The sequence below is a fragment of the Epinephelus moara genome, chromosome 14 (genome assembly GCF_006386435.1).
Source record: "Epinephelus moara isolate mb chromosome 14, YSFRI_EMoa_1.0, whole genome shotgun sequence".
Classification (NCBI taxonomy): domain Eukaryota; kingdom Metazoa; phylum Chordata; class Actinopteri; order Perciformes; family Serranidae; genus Epinephelus; species Epinephelus moara.
In genome coordinates, this window is record NC_065519.1 from 34,468,563 (window position 1) to 34,491,811 (window position 23,249).

General features: G+C 41.5%; 1 protein-coding gene across 2 annotated transcripts in view; it reads left to right on the forward strand.

Annotated features, from left to right (window-relative positions):
- Positions 1 to 23,249, forward strand: part of LOC126400691 (peroxidasin) — a 65,685-nt gene that overhangs the window by 16,788 nt on the left and 25,648 nt on the right. Inside the window, exons 3-12 of one of the 2 annotated variants that reach the window (XM_050061590.1) lie at positions 660 to 731; positions 5,839 to 5,910; positions 8,232 to 8,303; positions 10,865 to 10,936; positions 11,965 to 12,134; positions 17,570 to 17,687; positions 17,895 to 18,064; positions 19,165 to 19,437; positions 20,288 to 20,563; positions 23,021 to 23,133. In XM_050061590.1, the coding sequence (XP_049917547.1) occupies positions 660 to 731; positions 5,839 to 5,910; positions 8,232 to 8,303; positions 10,865 to 10,936; positions 11,965 to 12,134; positions 17,570 to 17,687; positions 17,895 to 18,064; positions 19,165 to 19,437; positions 20,288 to 20,563; positions 23,021 to 23,133 (1,408 nt within the window). The remainder of the gene's footprint in view (positions 1 to 659; positions 732 to 5,838; positions 5,911 to 8,231; positions 8,304 to 10,864; positions 10,937 to 11,964; positions 12,135 to 17,569; positions 17,688 to 17,894; positions 18,065 to 19,164; positions 19,438 to 20,287; positions 20,564 to 23,020; positions 23,134 to 23,249) is intronic. The other variant, XM_050061591.1, reaches the window with a different exon arrangement.

The window sequence follows — 23,249 nt, forward strand, 5'->3', positions numbered from 1 at the left end:
TTTAGATTTAGTTTCAAAGTGAAGAAAAGTCCCTTAAGGCAGGAGAAAAGCCCAGCTTTTCCTATCAGCCAGCCAGCCAGCCATGCAGACTGTTGAGGGCTTTATATCCTGAACAGCTCTTCATGGTTTCAGGCTGCAGTTCCACAGACTGAACAATAACATATCCTAAAGTCTATCAGTCTTTGAACTACAGCGACATGTCCAGTATTACCGTTGTACAGACAGAAATATGTCTGTAATGTCCGTTGAAGGGGAGAGCCTTTTATGTTCTCTCAGGTTAGCCTATGACAAACTGTCCCTCTGTAGATTTAAAATCAAAAGCCTGTAATGTTTTTAACATTTGGGCGGTAGAAAAAGTGCATCAAATGATGTTTTGTTATCGTTATGTTTGATGAAGCACTACAAAAAAAAGTGAAATCAGCATTAGAAACTATAACTCAAACTGATGTTAAACTGCAGAATGAAGGGAAATTGTGTGAGCAAGCTGATCAAGCTGAGGTCAGGAGGCAACTGATGCAAACAGCTGTTAATTAAGTTATCCTTCATCTTGTCTGGAAATAGACATAGCATTACTCAGAATCCATTTAGAATTAGCCCAGAACAAACTGACTGTCTGTCTTTATAACCACAAAATAACCTCTATTTTCTTTCCTTCACAGCCTCCTCAACAACAATCATATACGAAGGATCCCCAGGGGGGCATTTGAAGACCTGGAAAACCTCAAATATCTGTAAGTTGCCTTCATGTCAGCCTTGTTTTGCTTTGAGGTCAAGTGGTAGATTTTGAGACAATGTGGCAGTATCTTTGTTCTGTCAGACTTTATGGGCGAAAGGTCACTGTTAAAGGAGCTCACTCTTTGTTCAGTCAACAGAGGAGCAAGCATGGTGAAACATGCCTCACACTTTTGTTGCAAAAAAAAAGACACGCTATTGACCGTAAATGTGGCAGACAGCTGATGTTGCTAGACTGCTCAGTCAGTGAAAATGTATCAGTGCAGTGTACGGAAAATGCATCAATGAAAAGCCTCTCTTCGTCTGATCCTCTGTACTTATGTGTCTGGAAGTCTTGACCTGGAGGCAGAGTTCAGAAGGAGTGTGTAGCCTCAAGGTTTCTGTGGGATTGCTAGTTTGCTCCCTTTGTTAGTCACTTACATTATCATACCAAGGGCCACAGTTGTGGTTAAAGCACTGTCTGTGCTCACTGTTAGATATGGTCTGACTTCCCTGCTTGGGACCTACATATTGTACTCTAATGTTGGGACAAAACTTGGAGATACTGACGCACATATTTAATCATCTGTGAGATGTTTTGTCCATTTTGAGACTGAAAATGACATGGTGTTCTATGTTGTCTGTGATTAGGCAAAGCTACTGCTGCGTCCAAACTTGCATACTGTGCACTTATGACATACCCAGTATGTATATTATAGTTTAACATACTTAATGTGTAAATGAACAGCATTATGTATTAGTGATGTCTAAGGCTGTACTCAACACTGAATTATGTTAGGTGAATCAGATTTGGCTGTTCAGTACGAATATTCAACCACTGTTTTTTTATTTTTGGTTTGTTTTTTCCATATAAAGTTTGAACAAAGTTCAGCGAGATGCTTAGTCTTACAGCAACAATCACGTAATAGTAATAAACAAGCTAACTGCACGAACAATGGATTGGAAGTGTGCAACAACATTTTTTGCCAACACTATGTATCAAAGCCAGAGACTGCTTCATATTAAATTGCTGTGAGCTGTAATTTCACCACCTCTACGCAAAACAGAGAAGCTGATGTTATCTCTGAGCCTCACGGTGCAAAGTCTCTCCTCCTCTGTGTCACTGCATCGTGTCCGAAGCCATGTGTTCCAAAGAGTAGCGGCAAAATCAAGACCAAAATGTCCCCAGAATTACACTGCACAGCACACTGACTAGCAGAAATGGATAAATAAATAGATAAAAAATAACAACTGCTCAACTTGAAGCAATCCTAGTCGACTGAGGGGTCTCCAAATGATGATTTGAATGTCCGACTTTCAAGGGGCAGCCCTAGTATTGTCAAAAATTTCGATTTATCAATACATATCAATTCTGAATATTTGAAATGGTTTCCATACTCATTTTCCGCAGTATAAATAAAACGGTGGCTGCACTTTCTCGCGCTCTCATATTGTTAATGTTTAGTACAGTCATTCTGCTGTTCTCTGCTACTAACCAAGACAAGAAAAGTCACTGTGGTCATGTTATAGCCTTGTTTAAATTTTAAATTGTAGACCCTCAATGTCAGTTCCCGAGAGCCTCCTTGCTGGTTCGAGACACATAACATGGTAACCGTGCCAACCTCAGCTCTACTGGAAATTTAAAAACAATTAAAATACAGATATTCGCCTAGCAAAGTAAAATGTTACGCTTACACTTAAACTTAAGAGCTATTGACGTTGCAGAGCTCGCTCGGTCGCTGCCTGGCATTGTCTGTTCTGAACGTTGCTGTCTACCACATTGCATTCTGGGATACCTAGTGTCCAGTGTTTGCATACATTAATATTTCACTACAGATAGAATGCAGTTTATGCATATTAAAAAGTCTTACAGTTGTAGCATACTTAATGGCATGTTAGTGTGGAATTTTTTATGTAGCCGACATGCATGGTGGCTGATGAAAGCAACATATATTAGCAGGAACTAATGGTAAAGGCCTGTGTGTCTGGGAAAGAAGTAGCGTGACACACTGTTACATCACAGCCCAGCTAATGTCTTGGACAAGCACTGCACACTCGAGACAAGATCATATACAGTATGTCAGCTCTGAGAGAGAAGGAGAGGGAACAGGGCATGAGTAGAAGGGATGTAAGGGCTCTTCTGTTTTTTCTCTCATCAGCTTACTGGCACACAAATATACACATTCCCGGCATATATCCTCGCTCTTCATGTTGTAATTAAATCCTGTGGCTATTAAGTAGCTATTTTAATTACAGTGCCCCTCTCACTTAAAAGCAGAGTTGATCTTAAGCCTGCCCCATGCCTAACCTTTGTGATTAGGGTAAGGTATCCCCCCACACTCATCCCTTCCTGCTTATTCAGTGTTCTATAGCTGGGGGCTAGATTGTATCTCTCATCTCACCTCTTCACTTCCTTTGGACCCCAGTAAAGTCCACTCCCTGTCATCTTTCAAGTCCTCTAAGGCTAACGGCTGGGCGGCTGTCTATACAGCGCCCCGTCTCCCACGACCACCTCCATAAACAAGTCAGACAGAGGTCAGCGCGCCTTTTTGTGGGAACTCTTCACTGTTTATTTCATCCTTTTCTAATTACTCAGTTGCATTACATCCATCAGTGTATTTATTATAGAAAAACAGATTCAGTTGTGCACTTGCATCAAAGTACATTAAGTTTCCTTTGGTACATACTGTACCTTTCCTTAGTACGTATGTATAAAATTTGTTTTTTGTTAAGGTTAATATAGATAATTTAATGAAGTGATCAGCAGCAGTCAGGGAAATTATTCCTGGGTCTTAAACCAAACATTTAACAAAAACAGTGCAGACGCAAGTGAATGACTTTTGAATGTGTGGTTTATGCAATACATATTTCTAGTTAAATGCAGGCTGTTAAAGTGCATACTGTCTACTTTTTGATGAGTAATACCACTAAAGGATATCTGGTCATTAAAGTGAGGCCCCTTGGGATTTTAGACCCCCAACTTCCAAATCCAGTTTCCCATCCAAAACCCGCATGCAAAGCTTGTCCACACCCACACCGACACACCCACACCGACACACACACACACACACACACACACACACACACACATGGAGACTGCAGTCCGCTGTGTTTCACATTCATTCACAGGCTCCTGCAGAGGATTCTCAGAAGTGAAATATTAGCCCGTTAGCCGTTTGCATGGTATTACAGCAATATGTCTGGTTACTCCAGTGTCACTGACGGAACCACATTACAATTAATGATCTGAGTTTTCATTATCATACCATCATAATTTATTACAGAAAAGCTCTGCATGGAAATGTAATAATAATAGTTTTGGTTTGGTCATTAATCATTTCCTAGTAGAAAGGCTTCTGGAACATGTAAGAGGGAGGTGTCATTTTTCTATGAATGTCACTTTCTTAGTTGTCGCTTTCAGCTCAATTTGTCTTTTATCATTTCTCATATTACATTTAGTAAAGTTGTTTATTTTTGTATAACCCTTTCATCTTCCATGGTAAGAAACCTGATAGCATTGACACAGACAGGTTTAAGCACTGAGAAGGCCATGCAATGATAAAAAAGAGGATGTTTATTTTTCCATACATTGTGTCAGTTGTGCTGTGGGGGAGATCTGTATCTCTCATCATGTCTCATCCTGAGTGCATTGGTGGAAAGTGGAACAGAGACAGGAGATGAAAGGACAGACAGCTTTAAGCCATTGCTTTTCTAGTATCACATTTCTGTAACATGCATGATGGAGGGAAAACATGCACACGTCAAGGGTATTTGTCTTTCAGTGTGCTGAAATAGTGTGTTGATCCTGTACAGGCTGCTTATTACATACTTCAGTCTCTTTCAAGTTGAAATGTTGAAGTCAATGAAAAAGTGCAGACATGGACAAAATATCTAACACACAAGGAATCTGTTATGTCAGTTTATTGTTAGTCCGTTGATGATGACTTTTTTTTATCTGATGCACACACCATGTTTACTGCAATTTATTTTGTCCTGAGATGTGCATGTATCTAGGCTTTGATTTTGTTGTATGAATATTAACCTATACAACTGCATTTTAAGACTCATTCATTGAATGTAACATATCCCCTGAGTGATGTAGTGTATTTTATTATTCTGGTAGAAATGTAATGAGTGTTTAATAGCTCTGTTGCCTATATTGACTAGATTACTGTGTGATGTTTAGCACATTGTACTATAATAATGAACAACAAATACAATGATCTGTAAAGTATTCCTGCACTGCACTGTCCACTGCTGTCTTTGAAAAAAAGTTAGCTCAGAAATGCATTCTCACCTTAAAGGTCCCATATTATGCTCATTTTCAGGTTGATACTTGTATTTGAGGTTTCTACTAGAACATGTTGACATGCTTTAATGTTCAAAACCACAACATTTTTCTTATACTGTCTGCCTGAATACACCTGTATTTCCCTCTGTCTAAAACGCTTTGTTTTAGCGCCTGTCTTTTTAAGCACCCCTCCCGACAAAGCCCAGTCTGCTCTGACTGGTCAGCGTTTGCAGGTCTTCTGCGTTGCTGCTTGATCTGCTCCATCACTGCAGTTCCATTATGACTGTAACAGCACTGTAGTTGCAGTTTCTGCAGTATAGTTGTGACATCACAACTTTATTGAAGCCCTGATGGCTCGTTTTTAAAGGCAGTTTCTTAATACGGACTGAGTGCATTTCTCAGGGGAATGAACATTTTCATTCTTTCACAGTGTTCATAGATAACCCATACTTGCCTTATGATGAAAAAGACATGGAAATCTGACTTTTTACAATATGGGACCTTTAAGTTTGAATTGTGCAGTGTGACCGATGATCTGTACAGCTGTTCCAAATATTCGCTAACTTGCAGAAGAGTCCCCTGCCCATACAGTAGCTACAAGTAGTGATGTCCATGAAGCAGGGTTGTTGAGCACATTGTTCACTACGTAAATACAAGACTACAGTAAACATGCTTTAAATGTAGTAGCGCAACGTGCACATTATTTAAAATTGCAGCTAGACAGTTGTATTTGATCAGATCTTCTCTACTTTCTCTCATAATAACCAGACAGATTTCAGATGATCCTGTGTGAGTGTGTGTGTGTTACTAATGTTACTGATTATCTCTCCTTTCAGCTATTTGTACAAGAATGAAATCCAATCAATTGACAGACAAGCATTTAAGGGACTTGTCTCTCTTGAGCAACTGTAAGTGACCAACTTCCTCGTCCACCTTTTCCTTCTGCTCGCCCAACTGCTCCTCCTCCCACCTTACTGTCTCTCCGTCTTGTGAAACTGCTCACCTCCCCCCTTCCTGAAATATTGCTATAAACAGTTCATGCAGCCTGGTAAGGTCTCCATGGTCATACGTGATTATAAGCTGAGTCAAATGATGGAACAGTGACACTGACACTGATGTTGCCATCTTTTTTCTGAGCTGTTATGAACGCTGTGTGACATGACTGTGTAGGCCTTACATGGGTGTCATGAGAGCTCTGTTGAGTTCGTTTTCATTACAGTGACACCTTTCTCCTCCAACCCCTACGTGCGCCCCTCTGTCCACTTTTCCACCGCCACCATGCATGCCGTGTGTGCATCCATCCATGTGTGCCGCGCTGACCCTCTTTGACCCCTTTGCATGAGCCGCATGTCTTGTGGTCAGGACGACAGATATTCGTCACCCCCATGCAAAGCCTAAAGCATGATGTCTAGCCTCGTGCTGCTAGTAGTGCTAGCAGTGTTGTGCTGGAGTCAAAGCTCCTACGCTTGACCCGCACTGCGTCTCTCCTGCTACTGCAGAAACTACTCTCTGCTCCAGTTTGCTGTAATCTGCTCTAAGTGTTTATTTGTGAGATACCGTCAGTGCATTATGTGTGTTAAGTCTGTGATAAAAATTCAACCGCTTCGTGTAATTCTTGACACCCAGAAACGTTTGTGCTGCTTTTACAAAAAGCTCTGACCCTGTTGTATCTTTAAACACTTGCATGTATGACAAGAAAACACATTAAGCATTGCTGATTGATGACATAAATATGAATTGTGTTTTCAGAACTGTAATAGAGTTTGTGTGACACTGTTAAAAGAAATGATCCCTGCGACATGTTGATTTAGCCAGTGTGCCATTCTCACAACCAATATGGCTGATATTCTTTCGCAAGTGAGGGTTTCTGTACGGAGAAGACCGTGACTTACTGTACCTCTCTGTAACCACATTAACAGAGAACAAATGGCCAATTCACCAAGTAAAACAAATTCCAACATCAGGCTCTGTGCCTGGCAGCTGTTTTGAGTTTTGCTACAATAATGAAGGGTTTTATACGTGGGTGACAAGTTCTGAGCCAGATTGCATTACACTTTAATAGTTCTTCTACATCCTCACTGGGCAACAGGATCCTGAAGTCACTTGCTTCTTTGGGGGGGAATAAACAGTTTCAAAGCCCTATGCACCACTCATCTGTTGATGTTTTATCAGCATGCCATTGGGGTTGTTAGGGAGTGTTGGAGGATATCACACAAGAACACAGCCACATGATCACAACAGCATGAATGCAACATAAGACATCTTCTGGTCCTCTTTACACAGATAAGAACTTGGCTGATTGATTTAATTTCATCTCTCGCTAAACAGCTATACTGGCTCACCAATAGTTTTGAAAGTGTAACGACATAATTGGTGTGGGATTGATCCTAGAGAGGGATGAAGTGCCTCTAACATTAATTTATTGCTGTCTTCATAAACCTCTCTGTCTTTTGCTTGTCTGGACTGTGATGTGTTTTTCTGCTCTGGCCCCTGTACAGCACATACTCAAGGCAACTCTCAAATACACTGAGTTGGATGTCCAGTAGAGCTTATATAAATACAGCAAAGAATCAACAGTTGAGATATAGTTGCAAATAAAAGTAAAATGCATTTTCTTATGTAGAAGGCATCCAGAGGGATATTGCATTTTATTTTACATTCTATGCTGCTTTAGTTTTTCTTTGTCTGTCTGTTTTCCTCCTGCAGCTGCTTTGACTGTTGCTTTCCTTGTCTAAAAAAGCAGATACCCAACTGAATCCTTACAGTTACCAATCAGTCATCAGTTGTATTTCATTTCCCTATCCTTTTTATTTGCTCGCATATGGTTTGATTTATGCTTTCTCAGCTCAAAGGCTTCTAGGGGCATAAATTATATTTGCATTCCATGAGATAATTGTTGTACTTGCTTTTCACCTGTGGGCAATCTCATTTCAAAGTCAAGACTTCAGATTGTCAGACCATGTATATTGACTGGTTAAGATGAATGCCTGTGATGTGGAAATTCCTCCAGTCTTGTCTGCAGTCATTTAGAGCCACAGTAGATATCACCTTTTCTGGAACTGTGATATCAATACAATGATGGACAGGTAAATAGAGATGACTGAGGAACATTTCACTGTCCTCATTTAAACACCTCTTAGGGCCCACTAGGACAATGACATGATATATAGTCAGACAGGGAGCCCTAATCCAGTTTCACTATGTTTTGTCTACACTTTCTCTTTTCCAGGTACCTGCACTTCAACAACATTGAGTCTTTGGAACCTGAATCATTCACTCACCTACCAAAGCTGGAACGACTGTAAGTTCATCCTGTCTGACCTTTCACCCAAGATTCCTAAAGTGTATGCAGCTCACTCACAATCCTAAAAACAAAAACGTTCTCAGGAGGAAAAAGCAGACCAACTTCAATGGTCTCACATAAATCAATGCATTTAAGGTCCAGTGTGTCGGACTTAGGGGCAGAAATGGAATACAAGTGTTTTCTTTAGTGCACAATCACCTGAAAATAAGAATTGTTTTTGTTACCTTAGTATGAGCCGTTTATGCTAAATAGGGAGGGGTCGTCGTTTATGGAGCTCACCATGTTGCACTGCCATGTTCCTGCAGTAGCCCATACTGAACACACCAAACACTGGCTCCAGATAGGGCCGTTTGCGTTTTCACGTTGGTCACAATTTTTAGAAGCCCACCTGCAACAAGCAGATTGCAGGTTTACCAGTTCAAATCACCACTTCCATTTCTTTTGGAGAGGAAGAGCCGTCTGCAGATAATTCGGCTCCCGCTGAAAACCTCCTGAACATCTGGAGCTATAGTTTTCAGAGAAAAAGGGTGAGCACACTTTAGCAGGTTGTGGACGAGCCAAACAGTGTCAGAGATACACTGATTTGTAACTTGAAACTGCTTTATTCAGTGTTTTTTCCTATTTAAATCACCTGACCTGCTGGTCCTCTGTGGGATATTTAGCTCCCGGGAGAAGCTTTAGTTGGTTGCAATCTGCAATTCACCCCTAGACGCCACCAAATCCCCCTAAATCGTACACACTTCACTTTTAATAGGTCCAACGATGCAAGTGGATTCACCACAGCACTTGATAGTAACCATAACGCAATAATTAGCATCATGTCCTCGATATGCAATTAAGTGTCAGCTCAGGCAGGTCCACGCTTTGCTTAGCATGATATTGGAATGACCTGATATTGGAATAAATCAGTACAGCCAAATGCCTCCTAATAAGCCTCTGAGGCTCCTCTTATAGTAAAGAGATTGGTTTGTCATTGCTTTAGACAGTAACAAAGTTATGACAGCAGATTCTGGGAGCTGATCCCTGACTTACATTTAGATCCTATGAGGCTAATTTTGTTTGTCCCGTTAGAGCTGTGAGATGATGCTAGTGGTCCTTTTCACCCTGTAGTACATATTTTTTAACAGCCAACTCAAGCTCAGTTGTTAAGCAGACCTATGTCAGGAAATGTATTGGGTTTGCATTTTTCTTCCTAATTATATTGCTTCCAAAAATACTCACACTGGGACAGTTGGTCAGAGACAAAGAAATCAGGGGAACTGAATGAGATCACAACCTTCAAGTTATAGTCTAGGATTGGACTGAGGATTGAGAACACATCTTGGCCTCATTAAACACAGAGCTGAGCTAATTGCAACCACAGATGGGAATGTCAGTCTGAACATGGTGTTTATCGCAGATCACTGATTATATACTGCAGTAATATGTATCGGTAATATTGTCGTGGGCTGCTCCAACTCTTAACCTTCAGTTTTCCTTTTACCACCTGTCAAGTTGTCCTGTGAAATCTGTATAAGGTTATCTAAATGTGACAACTTCATATTAAATTTAATGGTGATATTGTTATTGTTGTCCGTGAACACAATAACACATAACCAGATGCATACAATTGTTTCAGTAACGTCTCAGTTAACATGTTTTTATCCTTTTGTCAATAAACAACCAATCAGCTACGTATGTAAATGATTTAAGGCTGTCTTGTGCACAGACTGCCATAATGTTTTATATGTAGCCTGTTAGTCCCGAGCAAAGTCTGCGAACACTCTGGATATGAACTTTCCTGACAACGTGCAGATGTGATGCTGCCTCTGCTTCTAAAACTCTATACCAGATGTTTACGAGTTGAAGAAAGTCCTGTTAAATTCCTATTTCATTGTCCCTGTTTACGGGCCAGTGGCTGCCCAGTATATCCATACTTCCCAGTCACTGGAGAGCGCGAGAAGAAGGATTGACACCTGTGGAACATGGGGGAAAGGGGAGCGAAGGAATTCCCATATGCACACTATGAGTGGCTTGTTGGGGAATATCTCCATGGTCACAGCCAAAGCAGTGTCTTTGATAAAGTGGCCAGAGAGCATATCTGTAGATCGGTTGGTAAAGGTTGGGATAGAGGATATAGAACTGCATCAAAGATTATCTTGATCCATTTATGTAGGAATGAATAGTTTCTGGGGAATATTTTGGGGTGAAGTCTTGCATAAACAGGAAAATATTTTGATGTCTGCCTTTAGCTAAGGAATATGAGTCTCCGGGGTCATTGAGTTGAGACGTCATAGCATGCCTGGGAAGATGATCATGTTTTTTTGTCCCACTTGGAAAATGAAATATGATATTAGCAAAAGGCAGATCGTCAACATTTGTTCCACTATTTTTGGGTAGTAAATGAATTTCAAAAATGTTATTTCGTAGAACAGTTTATTTATTCAAATTACTCAAGTTCCTCATGTTTGAGTAGCCATTGGTGGACTTAAATGTTTGGAGTCAAGCCAGCGATATAGCTATAGCTGCAGTTCTGAACCCCAATGAACCACCTTAATGTTTCTCCTTCTCTCCCTCAGGTTTTTGCACAACAACAGAATCACCCAGCTCGTCCCGGGAACCTTCTCTCATCTTCAGGCCATGAAGCGATTGTAAGTGGAAAAGTCCCTAACAACTACTGGAACAGCTGTGTACGAATGCATGTCTCTATCAATTTCTGGAGCTTGCTCCCATGACACCCAGTATCAAGCGGGGCCTGTTGTCGGTTACATGCCACATAACCACACTACACTGTTCTCACGCTTCTTTGGCTGCAAGGTGGTTTCTATCACAAGGCTCACAGCCCAGTCCTCCTCGTAGTCTTCTGTCTTCTGAGTCAGCTGCAGAGGAGATTGGAAGGGACTGTGTCGAGTGGGAGTATAATGGGAAAAGCAAAGAAAACTCTAATGTCCATCTTACACAAAGATGCTTCATTTTCTCTGAAATGTGAGAATTTGGGGTCTTACAACATGAGGCCAGATATCTCTAATACAGCCTCTAAACTGCAACCTCCTCCAGTCAACAGACAGCAAAGAACAATCAGCAGCTTGGCCTCATCCCAGTGCTTTGTCCCCTCTTGTCTCTGCCATGAATGACCTTTTAAGTATTTGTTAGATCCCAGGCCAGTGCTTAGAAAGACAAACTGCAGAAGACTCTCATTGACTGTGATCATGGCGTTTAGTGTTGGAGGGTATATAAATGATCGCTGAGGCCCTGAAAGGATAAGTGTGACCAAAAGTCAAATTTGCTCATAACACACTTTATCAAATAGAGCTTCACAAATGTAAAAGCACTGCCAGTTAAATTTTCTGAAAACGATGCCATGGATAATGGACACATTGTGGAAGAACTGAAAGCTGGACCAGTTAGTAGAAGAGAGGGCCAAGCGCAGAGATAGTTTCCCACGGCAGGAGGAGAGTGTATTCCAATATGGCCCTGCTGAGCCCCACTGTTTGGACTGAGTTGGGCCCAGTGATGCCAGACCAGTTTTAGTTCATAAACTGCCAGAGAGGATTTACATGACACCGCTGCATGCACAACTCCACACATGTCATATACAGTTTGCTTTATGGAAGGACTATATGCCCATTTCTCACTTGCAATGTGTTTATGTGTCTGTGCATGTTGTCTGTGTGTTCAGGCGACTGGATTCCAATGCATTAAACTGTGACTGTGAGCTGCTGTGGCTGGCTGACCTGCTGAAGCAGTATGCTGAGTCGGGGAATGCCCAGGCTGCTGCCACCTGCGACTACCCCAGCCGCCTGCAGGGCAGATCAGTGGCAACACTCACCGCTGAGGAGCTTAACTGTGGTATGGAGAAAATAACCAGACTTCCCACTGAGCATGACAATTCAGCATATCATGGCACATTTGAAATGAGGACAGTTGTGTTTTTAGATTAGTGAGTGGAGTCTGAGAATAGCAGGGTTTTTATGAATTAATCAGTTCTAGGTATAATACAAAATGTAATTTAAGACTTGTTCTCAGCTGTTCCATTGTATTGCCTCCTTTCCATATTGAGATCAGCTGCAGTTGAAATCAAAGTGATTATCTCTGTGCTGAATCATGAATAGCATTAACCAGGCAGATCATGTAAAGAAAACACAGTGACATGGATATTGAAAGCCTCCTTATTAAAACCTTATTTAGTTGTAAATTGGAACAAATTTTGAAGCTGAGGGGAACACACATCTGGGCACACATTCATGGAACCATACACACATGGTTGCATAGCAGCATGCATGTGGTTTTCATGTTCCTATTCCTACACACAGTCCACAAACCACAAATCAGTTCGCACACAAAACCTACAGCCTTCCTGCCTGCAAATAGCAGGTATGCATCATCACCCTGTCTCACACGTACACCCACACACAGAGACACAGACACACACACAGGTGTATCCTCTCTTTGTGTCTGAGGTCTGCAGGCACCCAGCTGTTTCACTCGTCATACTCCACCAGCTGTGTCTCTGGTCTGGGTAAAATCTCAGTCATGACCCTCTTTGACTTCTGGTCTCTCTAGTATCAGATCACTTGCTGCTGCTCAGTCCTGGTGTGTGAGTGTGTGTTTGTTTATGTGTATGTGCATGCATGAATGGCTAGAATGGTGTGATGGGGCCTTTGTCATTTGCTCTATATTTGTTAGTTGTTAGTGTTTATACAGGATAAACAGGGTAATAACGGGGGCAGGGTTGTCTACCTGACCTGCCCTGTAAGGGGGAATAAAGTGGGAATCAAATATAAGGTAAGGGCAGTGTCAGTATATAAGATGCCATGTGAAAGGCATCGCCAATCTCCATACCAAATCATTTAAAAAGATTTAAAAATTCAAGTAACTGGCTATCAGCTAACTTGAAAAATAGCTTGATATACGAATCTTTCAATTCAATAAAATCTTTTTCCTAGCAGCCAAAAAGGTTTTTGTCTCTTTGGGATCATAACTGTGTAGCCCTAGACCCCAGCAAGCAAACAGCAGGGCATTGAGAGAGGATTTTATTCATAATTACTGATATTAAATTAAAAACGTCTTTAAAGAAGGGCTATGGGCACAACCTTGCCAGCAGAGATCAGATCAGCTTTGATCCTCGTGTTTAAATCTGGAAGGAGCGATAAAAGGTCTGTGTAGGATTTTTAATTGTATAATTCTCTATCTTACTTGGATATTACTGAAGACTCCCAGACTTCATGTTCTTTCCCACTCTGCAGAGTTGAGTAAAACCCCCAAGTCGTTTTCTCCTTGTGTGTGAATCATCACCCTACACAGACCTGAGACAGTATCTCATTCTGAGGCAAAAGACCTGAATTGTTTGTCTGTCTCATAATCATAGTCCCAAAGTATTCACTGGGGAAAGAATTAATCTCAATTGAGCATACTGTGAAAAAGGCATTGCTGTTTAATTGTATGATTTTGTAAAAAAATCCCTGTTCTCTATGATTGTGAGTTGTCTGTAATACTGTGCTGCTGCCAGACACACTGTAATTTGACAGAAGATGTCCTGCAGCTTTCAATCCTGTATTGTGCCATGTTGGGTGGGATGCTAAGGCAGCTCTTGTCATACCAAGTTTTTTTCCTGAACATGTTTTGCCATATCACATGACATTTAAATACTGCCATTATCTGGCTTTGTGGGTGGGACATGATAATACCACAGGCAGGATAACATAATCAATTTGTAACTGTCCTTTACAAGGTAAACTTCCATTCATCTTATATCCCTAGGTCAGAGGATACCTGGCCTTAAATGCAAGATAATACAGACACACGTCGTAGTCCCTGACCCACATTGTGGCAAATGTACTGTAAAGAGGTATTGGAAAAAACAAACAAATGTACTGTAAAGAGGTATTGGAAAAAACAAACAACTTGACACAAAGACAAAAATAACAACCCACAGCACTGCAGCTTAACAATTCCTATGAATAAGATGCGTGATAAGATTATATGTCAGAAAGACTTTGGTTGGAGTATCACTCGCCGGCTTTTCAAGCCACAGGGAAGTATATGCTTAAGCACAGGTTTAAGTGTATTGATACCGTTTAACACTGCAAGTAGAAAAGAGAGTGCACATTTCACTCTGAGTCTGTATGGCAGATTTTCAGTTGGTCTCTAAAACAGGCGGTTAGCTCCTGCAGTAAATCCAACTGTCTTAGCTCTGTGTTTCCTCCAGCTCCCGCTGAATGCTTTAGTCTGAGCCAGGCAGGCGGGCTAGTTGGCAGCTGACTGTAACCCAACCGCATTTAAATCTCAGCAGCTAATTTGATGGCACCGACTTGTCCATTCTTGCTCAATGTTACCCCCTCCACTTCATCTGTCTGCATAGCAGCAGAGGAAGAATGTCTGCTTAGAAACATGATGGAAGCCATTCCACACCTCCTTCCCTCCCTCCTTGTTCTCCCTCTTTCCCCCTGTAAACGAGGTGGAACAATGCACGGCGGGTTGAGCAGCTGTCAAAACAGCCGTCCTTCTTGAGATGAGGTGCCACCTCCCTGCACAAGTGGTATCTGATGAGACTGGCTTGCCTCCTCATTGGACCATGATACAGGCCAGGTTACGGCAAACAGCATTTCCAACTGCAATTACAATCCCCAGTGTTAATGTAGAGTAATGTGGTCGTAAGAAGAGAGATGGGTTAGTATTGTTTGTCTGAATTTCAGAAGCTTCTTATGAGTTTACATTTACCTGCTGATTTACAGAGATTTATCCCCATCCCATGGATTGCTCTCTGTTAACAGAGTGGAGAGAACCGTTTGAAAGAGTAGTTCTGAAATGTGTCTACCATATGTACAATGAGTGTGTGGAGCAGGGGCCACAGAGAGAGTGTGTGCTGCATGTTGACGGGTGAGTGTGGGAGCTCAACTTTCTACAGCAGCAGAAGTTAAAAGCTTAAAGGGAAACTTTGGTATTTTTCAACCTGATCCCTATTTTCCCATGTTCTGTGTCTAAGTAACTAATGTGAAGAACAAATTTTAAAAATGATCCAGTAATGAGCAAAAGCGCTGCAGCCAGCAGCTGTGAAATGGGCTGCAGTGTAATCCTTCAGGGACAGTGAATGTGTGTCCACTGAAAGTGCTTGCCACTGACAGGCCCAGATTGTTATTTTAAGTGTCTGAAAACATCTTGGACAAAGCACTACAAAGAAATAAAATGTTTTCTCTTACTTTGATATGGTCAGTTATTGTGTCTAACCAAGACTCTCTCAAGCAAAAGTCTCGTACTTTAAGTCTAATTAGTTGAGTTGTTGCAGGAACACAATAACAGACAGATTGGATCAAGAAAGAGGTTAAGAAAAATGGTTTATTCCTCTGTGAGATCCTTTCCATGTCATTTGACATTTCAGTTTCAAAAGTTGTTGTTTCCATTATTTGCTTGGACACAGAAACATGGGAAAATATGGTCCAGGTTGAAAAATAAGTTTCTCTGTATTCTCTGTGTATTGTGTTTTAGGAACTGGCAACATTTGTCCATATTATTGTCCTTATCCCATGCCATATTCCTACGTCTGTGTGTGTTAGTACACACATGCTTGTAAGATCTCGTGTAAAAACCAAAGATGTGGCCAACAAAGATAAAGGGTGGGTAGGTGGCATTGTGGTTTGCCACCTACCCACACTCAATCAGCAAGGTTAGTGCCTTAGACTGGAGGCAGTTTTAATGGTTTCCTCAGGAGCGATTTGTATTTGCAGTGGCACACTCTGATCTTAAATCCAGAGCTTCTATTGAACCATTTAGGGGGATAAGGCCTGCACACACTGTGGTGGGTTATGAGGTAGACTGTTCTGCAGCTCAGACTAAAGAACTGGCAGTGTCATTTATCTTTGGATGTGGTGGCCCAGGGGATATGACCAGTTGATAGTCTAATATTTGTCTAACTTGTTTCTGAATATCTGTGTGGACATGATGACAGACCAGACTCATCGCCCAGCCTGCACCCTTGTAGAGATAAGACAGATTCACGAGGGCGGAGGTCATCAGCTACATTTGTCCAAGGGCCAGAATTTTTCTAAGCAGACACTGTGGAGTCCAGGGGCTGGTCGCACAAAACACTCTTAAGTCTTCTCCTTAGGGTTTCCTTAAAATGTTTACTTAGGTATTTGTGGTTTTCTCCTTGCCTTGGTCTTATACTTAAGGAATCCCTAGACCTTTGCAGCCAAAGCAAGGTGAAAAAAAAGAAAGAAAGGTACCTCTGACTGTATCTTAACTGCAATGTGACTGAGTTTAAGGTGATAAATGAAAAAAACTAACACACACTGAGAGTGTTCAATGCAGTAAATTAGTTAACATTTTCTTTAACTAAGGAACCCTTTTCAGGGATTCTGTGCAACTGGGTAAGTCCCTCAGCTAAGGAGAAAGTAAGCCTTAAGTGTGTTTTGTGCAACCAGTCCCAGACTTTCATACAAAAGAAACTGATAAAATAAAATGTTGCTTAAGAAGAATATGAGTACATGAAACGATTCATTAAACAAGAGCATGTGCAGACAAAATAGGACATAAGAGGTAGAAGTTTGTCCTCATTCTTGCATGAAGATGGCCCATGCAGGATCGTTTTTATAAAAGGAATGTTTTCAGCTTCACCAGCAAAATATAGGTGAATCAACCACCTAAACCCAACCCGCAAACCCATGACCTATATGCGTTATAGTAGTACAAGAGTCAGGTCTGAGGACGGAGACACAGACTGAGCATTGCAGCGTGTGTGTGAGAGAAAGACAAAGAGAGACATAGAGTTTGGAAGAGGAGGAGGAAGGTCAGCTACTGCATGCAATCTTTCTGTAATTCATTAATAAGAGGCTGCTTTATCACTTTTTGGCAATTGATATTTTGCTATTTTTCTAGTAAGCTTACTGATCCACATCAGTTGTGTCTAAAATAAGCTGATAAATGGATTTATAACTGCTTTAGTACCCACAGGTCAAACACATAGTTGGGGATGATAAATCATTTGTAATAAAATGATTTCCATCCCTTTTGTGTTTCAATGTAGTAGATATACTGTAATGCATTATTTTTTCCTCCTCACATTTTCTGAATAAATTGATAATATTATTATAAATCAATAATACTAATACAATAGAAAGTTTTGATGGGCTGGATGTGGCCCACAGGCTGCCAGTTGACAATCCCTGGACTAGAGGCTTGGGTCAACAATTGACGCAGCTTTCAGGCACGTACAAATAAATAGAAATACATTTACATTTTTGTTGAATTATCTTCCTATCCATCTGATTTGCTTTGATTTCCTCCAGAGGTACCCAGGATCACCTCGGAGCCCCAGGATGTTGATGTTACATCAGGGAACACCGTCTACTTCACCTGTAGAGCCGAAGGCAACCCTAAACCACAGATCATCTGGCTTAGGAACAAGTAAGACCTCTCTTCACTGACTGTTCCAGTTTAAAGATTGATCTGATACATGTGTTGGTCCCATAAATTGTTGACATTTAAATGTTTGGATTATGCTAATAATGATTATGTGGAATTTTAGAAGAGTACAGTATGTGAATAGACTGAATACAAAAGCTGATTTGTGTTTAATTAGTTGTGATGTGTATCTCTGCACCCTTCTGATAGCAATGCTCTAAACATGCGCGAGGACAGTCGTCTTAACCTTCTGGAAGACGGAACGCTGATGATCCAGGACACCAGGGAGACAGACCAGGGAGTCTACCAATGCATGGCCAAAAATGTGGCCGGTGAAGTCAAGACTTCACAGGTCACGCTACGATATTTTGGAGCCCCCTGTAAGTAGCTGCTTTTGATCTCAGTTTCCGCCCTTCACGGGCAACCTATTAACTACTAATGTCAACTGTCCAAGCCATTAATCTATATCACAGATTGATCTTGATAAATCCAAATTTAGGGCCAAAAGTAAACCTCTTAAAAACACAATTCTTTCACTTCAGCCAACCCAACTGTAATCTCTTGCATTTATTAACTTAATTTATTCATATGTTTTATGGGATTGAAAAAAGACTGGTGACATTTTCATTTTGAAGAACATGGTGAGGCTTCCTGAGTGAGTTCTGCTTGTGTCATTGTGGGTCATAGTGTACAAATTAGTGGGAGCTTATGTAGAAACAGATCTCGAATGATTTGATCTCTTCCTGTGTCAGAATAGAGCAAGGTGTCTGCGCTGGGAGTAGCACCTAGGTTACTTTCAGAGTTCAGCAGGTCAAATAACTGGCATGTCCCACTGAGCCGTGAGCCAAGCCCGCTGACTTTCATGTCAGATTTTCCTCCCACATACTTACCGACACACTCACAAGTACATTCTGTCCTCTGTCTCTGTTGCTCTTTCTCTGTAGCTGCTGCCTGACATACATACACACTTAAAGAGTATTCACACATCAATCAGTTATACTGCCAATAGTGTCGCTGTGGGAGATTAGCACGGCTGTCTCTAGATGACCCCAGGGTCATTGCCAGGGTGACGGATGGCCCTAGTGACGACCCCTTGTTAAGGAACAGTTTCTGAGAGCAGATGTTGCGCATTTCCTGTCTCTGTGTGATTGTAAACGCCAGGCCTCTCGCTGTGTACATATTTCCTTTGACTCCACTGTAATCACTGGCCAAATATGGCCAGGATGCCGCCATATTTTGCGATAGACATACAAAGTTGTTTTATGAATCAAAGTGTTGTGAATCACCGCAATATACAAACATGATCTTTATCTTTAAGTGTGTCTCAAAAGCTTTCTATTGAAAATTTATTTACTGGTTTCCTAATACACTGGAGCTACTTACACCAGAGACCCAGATGAAAAATGTTATCACCTCTTCACCAAATTCATCTAACCTCATTCCCACGTTCTCCCCTTCTCCCTCCCCCCTGCTCCTCCAGCTCGGCCAAGTTTTGTGATCCAGCCCCAGAACACTGAGGTGCTGGTGGGAGAGAGTGTGACCCTGGAGTGCAGCGCCACAGGACAACCGCAGCCTCGGGTCTCTTGGACAAAAGGCGATCGGACACCACTGCCCAATGACGCCCGCATCAACATCACTCCCTCCGGAGGGCTTTATATCCAGAACGTGGACCAGGCTGACGGTGGACAGTATACCTGTTTTGCTTCAAATAATGTTGATACTATACACGCAACTGCGTACATCATAGTACAAGGTAGGAATCAGAATTTGTTTTTCTGTGTCAGGTGAATGGAATTGAGCATTGGATTTATTAATGAATAAGAAAGATTTCATGCACTGAGTTGCTTTAGGGTGATTTTCTCTGCACAAAAATGTGTTAGCATTCCTCGAATACACTGTAGTTAAAATATGAATCTTGTCCTTGCTTGTAGGAGCTTCCTGCAATTTTTATCTTGCATCCTGTACTTTCCACGTGGCTCTTTACTATCGTTCAAATGTTTAGCAAAGTGCAATTGGCCATCAGAAGCCATTAGAAATCTCAACAGGTTCATTCATACAACAATGCATTTCACAGACCAGTCACATGACAATTTTTACTGTTATTATCCTGATTCTTCTGAGACATCAGGACCTATAATCTCACGTGAACTCGCCCAGTACAAAGTAAATTCAATCAAAACAAGACTTTCCTAATCAACTTGCACTGTCTCACCTCGCTAAAAGACAGCACCTCAGGGCAGAGGCCCCTTCATGCCTCACAAATTTGATGAATTTCTTTTTGCACCTCTTCAGGGCAATTGTTTCAGACCTTGACAATGTCAGCTCCCAAATACCAAACATGTTTGACTAAAGACATGTCTATTATTATGTCTCATTTATTTTGAGATTTGATGTTGAAAAAATGAATCTTTATATTGCTCACATTACTGACGGATTTATCCCCTGAACGTACTATATGTTCAGCTGTAAATGTTGTGAATCTGAAGTCTAATAGCTCCATAATGACTCCTCAGCTTGTCCTGGCAAGTGAAGGCTCCTTTGAAGCAAGATTTCATTATTATACAGAAATTAAACAGCTTTTTTTCCCCCCATTCTGCTCCCAGCGATCCCCCAGTTCACAGTCACGCCACAAGACCAGTCAGTCCTGGAGGGTCACACGGTGGACTTCTCCTGTGAGGCGACCGGTTATCCCCAGCCGGTGATTGCCTGGACACGTGGGGGCAGTCCATTACCCCTAGATCGCCGTCACGTGGTCCTGTCTTCCGGTACCCTCCGCATCACCAGGGTGGCGGCCCATGATGAGGGCCAGTATGAGTGCCAGGCAGTCAGCCCTGTGGGGACTGTGCGCACCGCTGTGCAGCTCAGCATCCAGCAAAGAGGTGAGGGTGTAAGATGAAGCTTCATAATGAATGTGGATGATGGCACATTATAATGACCATGTGTACTTAAAGTAAGCAAGGTTTCAGGTCACAGTTAAATTAAGCACAGTTAACTATAAGTTGGAGGAAAAACAGAGCCATGTAGCTTAAGATTATCATAGAAGTCAATCTGTTCTATCAGACAGATGAAAAGTGTAGCTGAAACACTGCTGTCATACACAGGCTGTAAGTGTGGCTGCTGAAAAGCCCTCTTCAAACAACTGCATGTTTGTGTAGGCAGAGGAGGAGGGGAGAGCTGGGTGGTAAAATGTGAAAAGGGTTGTGGTGCAGTTCTCCCTGTCCACAGCTTATTTGTCATTTTCACACGCATATTTTCTATTTAACTTTTATAGTGCATGTAAACACTGAACAACATGTAGCTGTGTGTGTGTGTGTGTGTGTGTGTGTGTGTGTGTGTGTGTGTTTCATCTTTATGTGCGCATGTGTAATGCAATGCAATGTAAACGTACCATACTGTGTAGTATTATACTGTAATTCATTCTGCATGTGCACATGTGTTTGCATGTGTTTCTGTTCGGAAGAAGGCATATATAAGTTGATGTGACACTGCTTCTTTCTTGTGTGCAGATGGTTGTATTTTGTGTGTGTGTGTGTGTGTGTGTGTAGCTGAAATTACAGGCTTGACATAGCACAGGAAAGCATGGCAGTCTGTAATCCCGTGATGACACCATGTTTTTCCATGTAGTAATGGCTGTTAACATGGCACAAAGTACACGTTGCATAATGGCCCCACACTGTTAAAATGCTGTACAAGCCCACAACCATGCTGGCAGTATATGATGGCTGCCTTACTCTCAGAGCACTGTGCAGAGGAACAGACAAAGCATTAAGAGAAAGCGAAAGCAGGGATTAACAGGATGTGATCTTTCTCCTATGAATGTCTAGCATGTCTCCATTCCACAGAGATTTCAATATCCCTCTTAATGATAACTATTTTGGAGTGCCTCAGTAGCCAAATGTTTACAGCACGCCAGATAACCACAGCGTCACTGGCTCGATTCCAGCCAGGAACCTTTTGTTACATGTCATACCTCCCTCTCTCTCTGCCCATTTCCTGTCTCTCTATTCAGCTACCATTAAAGGTGAAAATGCTAAATAATAATAATATGTACCATTTTTATGTTCCTGTGTTCACATCCCAGATTTGTTCATGACACGGAGTGGTACTGGCAACACATTGCCTGCAGCTTTGGTGCTGTGTACTGTATACTGCAGTGAACCCTGTGTTTTAGAAAGTTCAGCTTTGATTTAAAGGCTGTTAATTAGTGTCAGACTACTATGAAACTACCTCCCACCCCACCTTGTGTTCCTAAAACTTGTGGGAATTTCCCATGGCCAGGTGGCTCACTGCTGGCTGCTACATGGGAACCATGAAGGAATTTGAACATAGTGTGTGGGGGGCAAACATCCACCCTCTCCCAACCAACATCTCAGCTGCGGAAGGGTTGTATCATGAATCTTAGACAGGATAACACAGTGACTCACTCTCGTCTGTTACCTATAACAATGCTCTTTGTTTGTGTGTGCGTGTGTGTGTACTTGTACAGCCATCTTTGTGAAAAACAATTTGAGTTTTAGATACTGACAGTAAGGATATTTTGTCTGGTCTAGTGAATTTCCTTTCCCTCTCATTATATGTCTCGCTGCTTCTCACTTTGTACTTCACACAGACTTTAAGATGTTGAACTCATTTGTGCCCACAACTGAAATTTTAAATTTCTTTTTTTTTTCCACACTACATTTAGTCTTTGGGTATATGGGACCTCTACATATTTGATTATACTTTAGGAAAAACCATCAGTCCCATGTGCCCGAAGACTAAATATAATAAAACAAGAAAATGGTTGTATCTAGTAAAGGAGCACAATCAAGTATATGACATCCATGAACTCAACACATTGAATATCACAGATATGGACACATATGCAGTGTAAAAAATATTTTTTGTGGAAGACATATAAAAATATTTTAATTTTTTAATTTTTGACTATTGATAAACGTGTGTTTTTTCATATCATCTAAAAATGTCTGAGTTGTACTGGAGGAGACTTACCCAGAGTTTGTCCGTACCAGGTATCAAGACTTTCGACCAATCAGAACAAATGTGGCATTTCTCCTTATCATACTAATTGTAGTCTTAGGGCTCAAATTGGTTAATGTTTTGCAGCTCTGTAATAGAGGAAGGAAAAACAGCAACTGCAGTGTAACACAAACACTGTGAGTTTGTGTATATTCTGTGAGCATATGCAGGACAGTAAAACGCTGAGATAAGTCTCAGGGTTTCATGTCCGTTGTGATTGATTGCAAAATGCAGTTTACATGTGCAGTACTTTGAGCGCTGGTGCATAATCATTAACACATGCCTATGTGTGTGTGTGTATGTTTTAACTCATTCAGTAACGCCTGTTTTCACAAATGCTCCAAGGGACCTGACGGTGGAGTCTGGCCAGGACGTCCAGATTCCCTGCAGTGCCCAGGGCCAGCCACAGCCTGTCATCACCTGGAACAAGGTTAGATGATAAAGCTCCTGTGCAGCTGAGTAAGGTGCCCATCACCTCACCACAGAGGTCATGGGGTTAGACAAGTGCTTAAAGGGTGATTGTCCCATGTTTTTGTGTTTAAAGGG